Here is a 14,906-nt window from a genome sequence, read left to right on the forward strand (position 1 = left end):
AAAGAGCGCAACACTTATTTTGAAATTAAAAGAAAACACACGATCTTGGTGCTGATCTCGACCGAGATGGACCAAGAAATTAAGTTGAAACAATTTTTTTTAAAAAAATTTATGAAAAATCTCGATGTCCAAATCAATCGAAATTGACCAATAAAACAAAATCTTAATTTTGTTTTTTGAAAATGTGCTACTTGCTGTAAAAGTGTACTATTTTATAAAATTTTCCATTAAAATTTGAGAACCTAATGATGGAGGCAGAAAAGGATGGGGATGACCAATAAGGTAAGATTTAAGACGGAAGAAGAGGGAGTCCTCGTCAAACAACTCTACAAGTTGCTTACAACGTGGATGAATCCAAAACTCCACCGTTATTTCCCTCCAACACAGAAGCTTGTCGCCATTGCAATGGCGCCAACAGAGCCATCAATTTCCGATCAGACTGTCCAGATATGCCTGACAACATACACGTTTTTTCCGCCGCCTAATTCAACCCCCCACGCGTCATCCACATTCTTCAATCCTTCAAAATGCCTCAACCAAATCCCCCCCGACTTCAAACCCACGAACAAGATGATGCTTCTCTGACCTATCCCTTTTCCTTTTCCTCTGTTTTCTCCCTTTTCGATACGACCTTGAAACCTGGCAATGGCTGCTGCTGCTGAGAATCGGGTTTCTAGGGAAGTGCAGCTTTCAATGGCGGTTTCGTCTATGTTTCCTGGTTTTCGCTTTTCGCCGACTGATGAGGAGTTGATTTCGTTTTACCTCAAGAAGAAATTGGAAGGGTATGAGAAGAGCGTTGAAGTCATTGCGGACGTTGAAATTTACAAGTACGAACCCTGGGACTTACCTGGTCAGTTCTGCTTTTAATGGTCTGAATTATCTTTGCTGCTTCATTCTTTTCAATTCGTTTGGGTGTTTTTCCTTCCTGGTGTATGATTAGTGGTTTTTTTTTTCTTATTGTAATTAGCCAAGTCTATCATTCAATCAGATAATGAGTGGTTTTTCTTCTCCCTCGTGGAAAGAAGTACCCAAACGGTAATCAGACGAGGAGAGCTACCGATTTAGGCTACTGGAAAGCCACAGGGAAAGAACGTAATGTAAAGTCAGGTTCTAACACTATTGGTACTAAGAGGACTCTGGTTTTTATACTGGCCGTGCACCTAAAGGGGAAAGGACAGAGTGGATTATGCATGAATATAACACAAAGAGATAAAGCTCAGGTAAGTTCTTCATGTTTTTAAATTACAATTCGCTTATGTTTTTGTAGATTTCAACTTACGAAAATGATGATGGTTCTTGGAGCAAAATTGTTTTCATTCAAATTTGTGGCTTCTTTTATCTGAATTCCTAGACAAGCTTTTAATTTTTTTAATTATGGTGATGTGTGCACCATGCTGTTAAATTTCATGGAGAAATTTGTAGAGGTTAGGGCAAACCACTTGGTTGCATGTTTCCGTGCTGAATAAAATTTGTAGAAATGAGCCTTATGCTAGACTTGTGTTGCTGCTCTGTTGGTAAAAATGGACAGTGCTGCAGATTTAGTGTCAACTATCGTGCCTTCTACGCATCGACAATATCTGACAAATTTCCTATTCTAGTCATAGAAGAGCTTTTGGATGAGTTGCCTAGGGCAAAATTTTTCTCGAAATTGGGCCTATTGTATGTATGGATATCATCAAATTCGAGTCCACGAAGTTGACATTCCAAAGACACATTCTGCATACACATTCTGTTTCATCCGGGTACAACTGCTGAATCTCTTCATAAGTCTCCCACGTTGCCTCGTGCCTTGGCAATCCTTTCCAACTTAGTAAAACTGCCCAACCCTCCTGCCTTATTCTTCTGGTATCCATATACCACATCAGGAATAGCCTTCCACTCATGATTCTCTGTGATATATTTTGTAGTTGGTTGAACTGTAGTATACTCTCCCAACATCTTTTTCAATTGCAACAAATGGAATACTGGATGAATTGCTGCAGTACTTGGAAGTTTCATATGATGATTGAACTATCTTTCGTATGGTGCAGGATTTTCTAGTTGTTTGCCGCCTCAGGAGGAATAATGAATTTCGTCAACATAGTTGCTCAAACCGAGCTTCTTCTAGCCAAATGAATTTATCCTTGTTGCAAGCTCATTCTAGTGAGCAGGTAGATTTACTGAATCCAATCAAAAAGATGCAGCCGAAACTACACATGTGGATTCAGGTGATCATGATCAGAAGGTAAATTCCAACATCCTGTTCTTCGCACTTCATTTGTGTAATGGCTCTAAAATTTTCTAGGTACTCTATTCCAAAAGAACTAAAAATTCCTAGGTGCTCCTTTTACTAATCTTAAGCTGGAAACTGTAGACTACAGATTCTCAATTTTATTTCATCTTCTAAATGGGGTGAAGGGGTTTGGATTTTTAAGCTATATATTTGATTGGACCGTGTTAGGTTTGTTTAGAACTTCAACTGATTAAATCTCCCAATTAGAATTGGGAAAATGAGATTATTTATCAGAAAAATAAAAAGGTTATATATTGATTGAGGTAATTTTTTGTAAATGAAACTGCTGTGCTAAGTATTTTCTCTTCTATCTACCCAGCATATCAAGTACTAAAGTTACGCTTAATTGTGTTTAGGATTGTGGCTCTGATGATTTCTACTCCGACATACTAAAAGATGATATTATAAATCTGGACACTGCACCTTTGGATGGTGCTTTGGATCCTTTACCACTGATTTTCCAGAGATCAGACACAGAGAGAAGATCCCAGCAGCGAGGGAAGCGATGGTTTCGAATGGCTACCGAACCAAGGCTCCGCCAATCGAAGAATCAGATTGAAAAAGAGAGAAGCGACTGGAGGAAAGAAGCTAGAAAGTACGAAAATTGGTGATTGCAGAAACAAGGTTGAGAAAGCAAGGTTGTGTTCCACAGAAGTATGTCAAAGCCGGTTGATGAACACTGACTCTTGTGGTAGCATTTCGCTTGGCTACTATGTTCGAGTTGTGATATTTGTTTTGTTGATTTTGATGGCTTTGTTTATGTCTCGATGGGAGGTTTTTGGTATACCCAAGGGACTCTGCTGATCTTCCTATGGCATGCTAATGTAAGAGGTTCTGTAACCAAGCGAAGCATATCTTCAAAGTGTCAATTTTTGTCATCTTACTTCATTAATATTAACTTCTTGATAATTTTAGGCCGATTTTATATAATTTTAGGGCAGCAGTATATAGATTTTTAAAATTAATTTTTACATAATAATTTGCAATTTCCTCTCAAGTTTTAAAAATAAAACGATTTTATGATTTTTTTTTTTGAATTTTTGGTATAATTTTTTAAAAAATGTTTACCAACACGGTTTTTGTTTTTTTGTTATTTCATGGTTTTTGAAAATTGTGTTTTATTTCTAACTTCTTATTTAATACAGTGGTTACATAGAATTTTTAATCAAATTATGTGTGTTTTTAATAGAAGTGAATGATAAAATAATGAAACTTTGCTTAACAAAACAGCCTAAACTTAAATTATATTTCATTATCAGATTTCTGCATAAGTTTGGAACCAATTTAACCTTGACACATTCACTCTTATTAAATTTTTCTATCTTTTATAATTTTTATTAATGGAAACTGTATTGTCGTGGGCATGTTGGATTAGAAAAATTCTTAATAAATAGTAAAAAAGAAAAAAAAATGAAACTATTTTTAAAATATAGTAAAATTTTTTAAGAGAATTTTGAGTTGAATGGATTGGATTGGATTTTGCTATATTTTGTTTAAAGAAATCCTATTTTTCATTTTTTATTATTTCCAAATTGCCAACAGTGGAACCCTATCTTCCTTTTTCTTCTCCTCCATTTGCAACCTCTTATCTTTTCTACAGTGAACCCCCTCCAACGAGGATCGCAAGATACGAGACATCTTCCATGCAGCAGAGCAATGACTAGAGACAAGTGATAAAGAGTAAAATGAAGACGACAATTGATGAGAGAGGAATCCAGAGAGAGAGAGTAGCAATCAAACGTGTCGTGGAGGAGTCATAGCGTTGGCTGGCGCAAGTAGAATGATGATAGTTGAGCGAAACGATGGTCGTAACTCGTAAAGTGGTAACATATAAAGTATCACCACTCGTCTTTTATAGATATCATCTTTTCACTTCTTAATTCTTTAATGTGGGACAAGTGAAATGTCCTACTACCATGTGCCTTTGTCGTTCTCAAGTCTAAGAGTAATGTGAGTCATTCTCAACCAATTTTAGTTACCTTTTTATTTTCAGGGTTAGTTGTATATGACATTTATACCAAAAATAAAAGAATATGTAACACAAGAATAAAATAATTGCATATATATAACACAGAATTGGTACAAGACTAAAAACTCATGCCAAACACAAAACTAATAACTACCATAAGTTGCTATTACTAGTAGTTGCTATCAATGAATATCATCGATAGTTGCTATCAATGATAGCTTTCAATTTCAATGATAGTTGATATCAATGGTGCAGCTATTTTCAATTTGATAAATGTGTTATGAGTTGCAGTTATCATTGATAGTTTTCAATTTGAGAAGTGTGTTGTGATAGCTTCTATCAATGATGAAAGCGCTTACATTCAAGGATAAACTTGAAATTCTAAAACATTTTATATTTAGGATTGATCAATATTTGCTATATTTTCCTAGTGTATTCTTGATTATACTATTTGTTATAATTTTCCTTATTTTGACCCTAATAATTTGCAATTATGATTAAGACTCCAAAAGATGGGGATGATATTTGATAATGCAATCTCTCCAAAGGTGTAAAATCAAAGTAGGTATACACTTATTGAAGAATTGACAAATTAACACAAACAAATTAAAGGTCATTGTTATCAATGCATTGGTCACAATAAAAGAACATAAGGTGTCTGTTGTAATATATCAACAAATATAGTGTATTTGCGTAGTTAAAAAATGAGATAGAATACAATAAATTCACGAATAGTGTATTTGCAAACAACATTTCCTGAAAATATGGCTATAATTTATACCGAATTTAGGATTTAAATGAATTAATTAACCATTTATTTCTATCAGATTTGAGGCGAAACACCGTCATAAGGTACGAGTTTTCAATTAATCTTTTAACATATGAGATAACCGTGTAAATAGCGAAATATCAAAATCATCTACTGCAATTAATATATATTTGAACAAAAAAATGAAGGAAGAGAAGTGGAAGTAGGTCGTACAGGGGAGCATCATCATCCACACAAACCCCCCCGCCAAGAACAAAACACCAGAAAATAAGTGCTCTCTCCTATATGACCCTAAGATGGGACTCGCGGCAGTGGCCCAGTGATCGCCACGTGATTGGCCGCACAGTCTGCAGACGGAGTCGGAGGAGAACATAATTATATTATTAGTAAGAAGATCAAAACAAAATCTTGTGTTATTTACAACCACGAAAGCATTGAAAGTTAGTGAGTGGTTCAAGTTAAAGATAATATGGATGCCCACTACACTACGACTTCTAGGAAGTACTTGTCAACAAAGGCGGTTTTTTGCACTCATATCCACATGTGATCAAATTTCCAAATTTAACTCAATTGTTTTTAGTATCCAGCCGCCCCTCTCACCATCTTCCTACTTGCCTGTACTTAAACTCACATGAACATATAGGCAAAATTATTAATTGAATCTCATGATTCTATCCAACAAGGAAAGAACGTTATAAATATCTAGAAGAAAACAATTTTTTTTAACAATTCAATCAACAAAAAAAAAAATAATAATTTTGTTTTTCTGCAAAAGAGTTCCTATCAAATATAAGAATGAGTCTCAAATCATCTACTTATTATTCGTTCTTGATACATTGTAACAATTTTATATGAATGTCGCTTGAAAAAAATTTAATATCACATATTCACATGAACTGTGCACAACAAAATATAGTTGTAAATGTGATTAAAAAATAAATTTTATAAAAATTACTTTACAAATTTATTATAATAAAACAATTCAAATCTTATAAAATAAAATGTAACAAAAGAGAAAAGAGAAATAAGAAAATCGACGTTGAACTTGAACCATCTCCAAAACGGAAGAAGAAGAAAGAAAAATTGTTAGTTTCTCCCCAACTACAACAAAATTATATTATAAGAAATTATTTTATATCATTTTTTCTACTCTCTTTCTTTAAAATCATATTTTTTTCTCAACTCTTTTAAACTATATTTAAAACGAAGTTACTATCCCTATAAACTATATATTTCTTTAACTATTTCTCTAAAATCATCAAGAATTAACATATCGTAAGACCAAAAATATATTTCAATTAATATGAAAGCAAACCCGTAGATAAAGGATGATAGTTGTGATATGGATTTTAGTGTTTGAAATTGCTTAAGGCAATGAAATGGTTTTTAGATTTTGAACCGCATATTTTGATAAATTTGTTGAGCTTGCGAAATGAATTTCAAGTTTATGAGAGGGGCTCTTGCAAAAATTAAAAAAAAAATTATAATAATAGGGTTCATGTCACTACATTTTCTAAATTGCATAAAATGGTAACAAATTTAAAAGCGGATAACCCTATGATTATCATCTAATAGCCATTTGATAGTCTGACTGTCATCTAGCTGATATCATTAATTTTGTCATATTCGCAATATACAAAAAATAGGTGTCATGAGTTGTTTTTTTCTAAATGTTTTTGTCATTTGATAGAATTTCTATTTAAGATATATATGTGTCGTTTATGTGAAAACCATTTTATTAAAATGAAATGTATTGAAGAAATCCTCACTCACTAGACATTTTGTCTAATTCTTGAAATGTTTTGTTTTCTTTCCTTCTAGGTAGCGAAGGACATTCAGCTTGACCTGCTGTGTCTTGATCGACTGTTGTGCCTTGTTACGTAACATCTTCTTGTTAGTAACCATCAGTTTCGTCGCACAACATCTAAATTTGTTAAGCGAAGGGGAGGGATATTTTGTAATTCAGTTATTTGTAACTTAAGCTTTAATTTTGGTACTTGCATTTTACCTAGACATTGACATTTTGTAAACTCTTAATACATATTAGCCTTCGGTTAGAATAAGAGTTCCTCTTAATGAAGTCTTCCGTTGAGTTAGCTTAGTCTATGATACGCCTGAAAGAGTAAGCGAGTAGTAAAATTCGCTTGTGGCATGAGATAGTACTAGGCGTCCAACGTATTAGCTTGTGGCGTGAGATAGATGTTAAGTGTCTAGGCATACACACTTCACTTGATTGTATGAGGAGGTCTTGGGAGTGGGTGTGACACTTTTTTTAGTAATACTTTCAATAGATTTATATATCATTTACAATAGTTTTTCTAATAATAATATTACTTCAAACGTGAGAAATCTTAGTATCATAAAGAAAATAGAGTACAACAATTAGAGAATGAGAAGTATAAGGTGCCTTCTCTATTTGAGTATATGGTGTGGGATACCATTTATTCTTCTTGACTCAAACTTATGAACGAAAGGAACAAAGAGCTTGGTTGACAACAGTAAAGCCTCCATCAACAATCAAGTTGAGTCCACTCACACACTTGGACTCGTCACTCCCCAAATACACAACAGCTTCACCCACATCTTCTTCCCTTAAAATATCTCCATTTTTTAAACTCCAGTAGAAACTTGGAAATTCCCCACCATCTTTAACCTTGAACAACTTCCTTCCCATTTCAGTTGGCACTACATTTGGTGAAACACAATTTACCCTAATCCCATATCTTCCCAAATCCACAGCTGCATTCCTCATCAATCCCAACACCCCATGCTTCGAGCTTGTATAAGCATGCGTCCCAATTCCCCAATCACCGAGCATATACTCGCTGTCGTCACGATGCTCCCTCGACCCGCTGGTTTCATTACTCGTGCTGCGTGTTTCGTTCCGAGAAAGGCCCCAACCAGGTTGACGTTCACCACTCTCTGAAAGGTTAATGGATCATCTTTCAGAATGTCGAAGTTTGGAGATTCTTCGAAAACTCCTGCATTGTTCAACATGATGTCTAACTTTCCGTACTTGGAGACTGCCGTGTCAACCGCAGTTTCAACGTCTTTCTCTTTTGTTACGTCGCAATGAACGAAGACAGAAGATGACTGACCGAGATCCTTACATAGTGTTTGACCTAAATGGTCTTGAATGTCTGCAATAACCACTTTGGCTCCATGCTTGAAGAAGAGCTTCGCTGTTTGTTCCCCAATTCCTCTAGCCCCACCAGTGATTACGGCTACTTTACCTTCAAGTCTAATATGTATAGAAGTAAAGAAATAAAGAAAGTTTTATTGGTTGTAGAAATCATAATCAAACAATAACATGTGTGTTTTGGAGAAGTTAAAAGAGTAAAATAATGAGTAAACCTTCTTGCAATGGCGGGAAGCAATTGGATACTCATGGCTGCTCACATATAAGATCTATCTCTGCCTTCTATCCTTGTTCTTCATGAACTTACTATATATAGAACCCAATGCCCTTGAATTTGTTTCCATTTCACCAAAGTCAGTGGGCCAAATTCAAATAATTATGTTTGAAGAAAAAGAAAGCAAACGAAAAAAGAAGAAAAAAATCAAATGTGCTATTTATTTTAATTGGTTGTTTGTAAATGAACAAACATATTTACAAATTCTTACCGTATTAAAAGTGGCTTTAGAGAACAAATCTTTTTCCAAAGATTCTACCTTCACCATTTATATTATCTTATATTTTTTTAAAAAAAGCTATTGTTTAAATTTTAAAAAAAAGTCATTTATATTTGATGAGTTTTTTAAAAGAATTTTTCTTCAAATGTTTTTATCTATTTATTTATTTCAATAATTATTTAATATAAAGAATAAAAATTAATATTAACTATTGATTTTCTCAAATTCTTAACTTCATTCTCAAATTCTTAACTTTCTATAATGAAAGATTTTTATCTATTTATTTCAGTAATTTAATTTTTAAATATTATAAATTTTTATCTATTTATTTCAGTAATTTAATTTTTAAATATTATAAATTTATATTGAAGGATGAGATTTCAAAAAACTCTGTAACGGTTTATTTTCTTCAAACTATATAAAGACGTGTCTTCAACCATTTTCTTACAAATATTTGAATTTTTTTACAAGCTACATGTGTTTTTTCTATGGCAAAGGTATATGTCTTTTTCGTAGAATAATTTCTATTATATAATATTGATTGATCCACTTAGTTCACAAAGTCTTCAGAAGTTCATCTTTTCTTCAGGTAAGCCATTCAACATATATAGTAAAACATAAAATCAAAATGAATTATAATTGTAGTGAGTGTTAACTCAACTGAGATTTCATTCATACATTTTCATTGTCGAGTCATGGTTGTGCAGAGAAATCTCAAGGCATTCAACAAACATCATCAATTCCATATACGCATAACATGTCTTCCAATTATGCCACATTACAATGCAAGCAAAAGACATTTTATACCATATCATAGAGCAAGTACAAGGCATCTTATACTAGATTGCAAAGCAAGTGTAAGGTTCACCACCAAAACCTATCTCTGAACATAAATCATGAACTATTAAAATTGTAATGATAAATTGTATATCTAATATACCTTTAATATGACAACAAAGTAAACCAACTTATATAAAAATTATAAACTATATAGCTAGGTAATTGATAAACCAAATTCACTTTTTACATACCAAAATTTGTAGTCTCAATAATGTGCATTTGATATTATTGCGTAAGTTATTTTTGTCATGACTTCAAACCTATAAAAAATGTGAATATAATAAGGTAACAAAGATAAATGCAAATTATTTAAAGGAATCTTTTAATCGAGAGTTGGTTGAATTTTGAGGATATTGAAAATTCTAAGAACAGTAGGAATGCTTACACACAAGACTCAACCTTGGATTCCTAATCTATTGGATATGCAATTTTGAGATAGAATTTTATTTATTATGAAATGTTTTAAGGTGAAATAATTTTGGGTGTCAGTGAAGAAAAAAGATTTTTTTTATGGGAATTAAGGTGAACCACACAAAATGATTCAAACCCTTCTCTCCCTACATTTTCTTTCTTATCCACATGTACCTTTTCATTTTTCCAATAACTTAATCGATCTAAAATCGACCCACTAAATACTCAAATACTTAGGCTGTATACAACAATTTCGAAAATAGAAAAAATTTACAGACCATTGTGAGAAATACAAAAAAAGATTCATGATTAATTGATATTTATGGCGCGTAATATATTTGATAAACGATCGTTTTGATTTGATTATTCTTTCCTATATGATTGTTTAGATTTTAAAACGATTCTTTTTCAAGATCATTTACACTTTACTATTTTGGTAAATGATCATTTACATTTAATTGTTTAAATTTGGACAGTCAAATCTAAACAATTTTTTTGTCCACGATCGTTTAGATTTTGGTAGTTTTTTTTCAAAAGATTTTGATACAGGAGGATCGTTTAGATGTGATTTTTTTTTTTTTACACAATCGTTTAGATTTGACTATCCAAATATAATGAGTTTTTTCATTTAGTTGTACTAGCCTTAACTATTTTGTCCTTTTGTTATATTTATGAAACTTAATATATAATTTTTTACATTTACTTATAATGGTGACAAGTTATCACTAGTAGTAGCTATCAGTGATAACAACCGATAACAACTATCAGTCATATTCACTAGTTGTAGCTAATAGTCATAGCTTTCAATGTGAAAACATTGAAAAAAAGTGTGTGAAATAATCATTTCTCAAATTGAAAGCTATCAGTTATATTTTAATTTGAAAAATTCTGCACAAAACATCCAAAACGGTGGTTTGACGTGGGTATTTTAGTTTTTTACTATTCTTTGTGCTATATATATAATTATTTTATTATTGTGTTATATATGCTATTATTTTAGGCTTTTTTTTTTTTTTTTTTTTGTCACTTATGCAACTAACCCTTAATGCTAACAGCTGGAAATCACTAAAGTTGGTGGCATCTTTAGAATTGGGATTCAAAAGTTTTATACCATGGTTTAGTTAACATTTGATGAGACTTGAAATAGATTATGACCCAAGTTTGTTAGGTAATATGTAGGCGTGATTTATTTACAAATTTGACTTTGATCCATGTCGTTAGAATTTCATTAGCTATTTAACAAAATGATGATGTGACTATATCCATAAATACTTTAAAGAAGGATACAAAGCCTTTAATTTCGTTTGGAAAAGTTGTTTCAAGGTTCCCAGATCTTTGAGGATGGTTTAGAGCATATAGGGTTGAAATTCATCCAATTATTAGGTCCATTTGGGCAGTTATTGAAAACTTCATATGGTTTTTTTAAGGCATGCACTTTGAGATACATTTTACACACTTTTTATAGGTTTTGAGTAGATATATATATATATATATAGCATATGAGACTTGAAAGTTTTGCAAATGAATTTGCTTAATCATGTTGTGTGCTTATTGGATTTCAATATTCCTTTTCGAATCTATATATTTCAAAGGCGACATAAATGACAGCTTTTGTGAAGACCAACTGACCAAGCAAAGCCCTTTTCGTGTATTTAATAGTTTTTGTATAGTCAAGTTAAAAACTAATAGCTTAGGAAACAAAATCTACAAAATTCTTATTCAATCTATTTTGATGGAATTAGGGGATGAATACATTTTTTTTTATTAATTTGTTGTTGCAATGTTGAATGTATTTTGTTACAAGAAATGAAAATATGGGTCATGCCACTACAAGAAATCGGAGTTCTCTCTATGCACAAAATCTCGTTGAGGAAAGAGACGTTGGGAAACAGACCTTCCGTCGACGTCGTCGGGTGTGCGTCAAGAGCATCAATCTATCCCTACGTATTGCTTCTGATGTCGGGAAAAGTGAGACCATCTTCGACACCGCACGCATACACATTGAAGAAAGTTAAACAATTAAATAATAGTTTCCTTTTCCTCCACGCGGTGTAGAGAAATGTCGAACTTTTTTATCTTTTCTGACGCCATGCATCAGAACGTCGAAAATGTATTGGATATTCTTGATGTGTGCACTCATAGCGTCGAGGGAAAGAAAACAATTAAATAATATTTCTCGTTTCTTCTAATGTCAATTGCATGGCATCGAGAACGTGGATAATTATTCTTGTTGCCATTAGTAATGTGTCGGTAATATGGGGTTTTATTACCGACACATTACTAATGGTGTCGATAATAGGGGTTCTTTCGACGTTTTCTTTATGCGTCGAGAGTTCCCCTATAAAAAACCCCCATTTAGTTCTTTAAAATATAGAACTTAACGAGAAAGAAAACAAGAGAGAGATTGAGAAGAAGAGAAGTTCATTTGTCCGCCCACGTGTTGTTGTCGCTCACTGCCGTTTGTCGTGTATGCCTCCACTGCTCTTATATCACGTAAGTTTTGGTTAGTTTTAGTTTTGGGTTGGTTATAATTTAGTTTTATCTTTCGTTTATATTTAGATTTAGGATTTAGATTTTGAATTAGTTTTAGGATTTAGTTGTGGAGTCAGTGTATGTTTTAATATTGAATTTGAATTGTTTTTGGGATTTAAGAATTAATTTTAGATTGAATTTGAGATAATGATTGAATTTGAATGTGTTATATGTTAGAATTTACGTCCTAAAACTTACGATTTTGTAAGCATATTCTATTAAAAAAAGTCGTTATTGATACTATAAACTTAAAGTCAATAAACTAAGGTTTCGATGCTAATTTTGAGTAAACATGAACATTAAAATCGTCCTGACTTGCTCACTTATTTCTTGAACAGTTATATTTATCAATTTGATATTGATTATATTTTGGTCGTACTTTAGATTAAATCATGTTGGAAATTTGTGGGAATTGTCAATTACTTAATTTGAGTTAATTATTCAGCTGAAAATTTGAGGGGCATTGTTGATTTAATATCAAAGGTTCGAGAATGTATACATCAAATCCTTGTGGAAGGTTGCATATTGTTGGCCAAATATCCAGACAACATAGCTGATTGAATATCATACAATATCTGATATGTTCTCTCTCTTTTTTTAACTTTCTTCTCTTAATCCAAACATGAACTTACACATTACATTCTCCCAAACATGCCTTGAAGTGTCTTCTTGTCATTAGTTTCTATTTTTCTTGATTTTGATGTGTACAATTCATATTCAACTTCAAATCTTCTGGATAAAACAAACTACAAACCATAGAATGGAAGCATCTAAAATGAATTTGTCTTCAACAAGGCCAATGCACAGCAACTTAAGCTTTTTGTTGGGATCATTCTCATTCTAAATTTCGCGGAAGCACTTGCTCTTTATGGGCTTATTGTTGGTATTATTCTCTCCTCTCGAGATGGTCAACCAAGAGCTGATTAAGTGATTAAATGTTTTGTGATTGAAATTTGTGTATTACTGGTCTTTTTTTTTTCTTTTCTATTATCTCATGATTTTTTTGTAGTTCTATAATTAGAAACGGTCATGACTAAGTTTTTCACTTTTTCAAATATTCTTGTGGTTTTGTGATTTCTGTACCACATAGATTCTGTACTCATAAGGATTTGGAATCAATTGTCCTCTCAATAAACATAAAAACATTGCTTCCTTCCCTATTTATCTGTGTTGATTGTTGCTCTAGTATTTGTACTTCTGAAACTTTTTTTTATATACTTTGTAGCTAATGATTAGATATATTTGTTATTGGACTGTATTGGGACTAAAGTATCCATTCATATGTTGACATTTTCTTTAAGCAGAGATTTGGCACTTCTTTTTCCCTCTTTTCTTTTTTGTTTTCCTGCCGTTTTCTCTTTCTTTTGGATGTTGATTTTCTTGGTACTTCCACCTCATTGAATGTTCAAATTGATTAGATCCGACTTTTTTTTTCTTCTGTTTCCTAGCCTCGTTTTGATGTCTATTGTTTATTTCTCTGTTGCTATTTGGCTTGCATTTTTTAAATTTGTAGATTTATTCTGTGTTTAATTTTCCTATTGAATGTTAGCTATAGCACGATGTTTATGGATTTGGAGTTGGGTTGTGTTGATGCCTGATAATTTCCTTTTCGACTGTTTGTTTTCAGGTTACATAAATTATATCAGGTGTCCTTGGATCTTTATGGTTTAACGGTGCATTTCTGAGTTTAGATGTGAAAATTGATTGGTATGTTAGATAGGTTTTTGTTGACCCAGTCTTTATAGTTCTTCACATTTAAGTCCTCGTTGTTATATGCCAGTTGGAGTTAGAAGTTATTAAAGTTCTTAGTTTTAATTAATGTTATATTCTTATTTCATTTGTAGATTTCAAGGAGTTGAGGATAACAACCGTTGAGATTTTGATGAGTTTGTAGTTATCTAAGAGTGTTGTGGTGCTTGCAGGAGGGTGATGTCTATGTTTCTTATTACTATATATATTTTGTGTTTTATGATTAAAAACAATGTTCATAACTTCGTTCGTTTTGTAATATGAATAAGAACAATATGTTTCTATGTTGTAAGTATATTGTAATGACGAACTATATGTATATGTTCAATAATATATATGAAATTTGTTAGTTAATTGATTGGAGGTAAGTTGATTCAAGAAATATAAATAATTCAATTGATCATGTTGTATACCATTGTTGGACTTCAAAACAGGTGCAATAGTATATGGGTATTTCAAATTGTACTTTTTTTCATTTGAAAAAAAAAAGTCTTCGACATGTAAAACGTATCAAGAATAAACAAATTCTTAACGTTAATAAACTTATATACTTAATGCGTAAAAACTGTCAAACAAAAAACTCCCTTATTCTTGACACTGGATTACTTGACGCGTAAAAAGCGTCAAGTAATCTTATACACTTGACATTTTTTACCAGTCAAGTATAATTGTACTTGACGCTTAAAAACTGTCAAGTAAACCTCCCTTATTCTTGACACTGAATTACTTGA

The 14,906-nt window shown here is 32.2% G+C and overlaps 2 protein-coding genes and 1 long non-coding RNA gene across 3 annotated transcripts; 2 read left to right on the plus strand and 1 right to left on the minus strand.

Moving 5' to 3' along the window:
* The first annotated feature begins 263 nt into the window (after positions 1-263).
* LOC116401681 (NAC domain-containing protein 89-like) lies at positions 264-1,351 on the plus strand. The gene is given in 4 exon segments (XM_031889514.1): positions 264-850; positions 968-1,006; positions 1,009-1,220; positions 1,268-1,351. Coding segments are annotated over 4 exon segments (540 nt in total). The 5' UTR covers positions 264-645.
* Positions 1,352-2,157: 806 nt separating this feature from the next.
* On the plus strand, positions 2,158-4,357 carry LOC116405562. The gene is made up of 3 exons (XR_004218678.1): positions 2,158-2,224; positions 2,629-3,096; positions 3,873-4,357. It is a non-coding gene; the product is annotated as an uncharacterized LOC116405562 (long non-coding RNA).
* A 2,920-nt stretch (positions 4,358-7,277) lies between these two features.
* On the minus strand, positions 7,278-8,511 carry LOC116401604 (secoisolariciresinol dehydrogenase-like). The gene is given in 3 exon segments (XM_031889513.1): positions 7,278-7,809; positions 7,812-8,251; positions 8,365-8,511. Coding segments are annotated over 3 exon segments (813 nt in total). The 5' UTR covers positions 8,400-8,511; the 3' UTR covers positions 7,278-7,471.
* Between the last annotated feature and the right edge of the window lie 6,395 nt (positions 8,512-14,906).

This window comes from Cucumis sativus, unplaced genomic scaffold (assembly GCF_000004075.3).
Source record: "Cucumis sativus cultivar 9930 unplaced genomic scaffold, Cucumber_9930_V3 scaffold118, whole genome shotgun sequence".
Taxonomy (NCBI): Eukaryota; Viridiplantae; Streptophyta; class Magnoliopsida; order Cucurbitales; family Cucurbitaceae; genus Cucumis; species Cucumis sativus.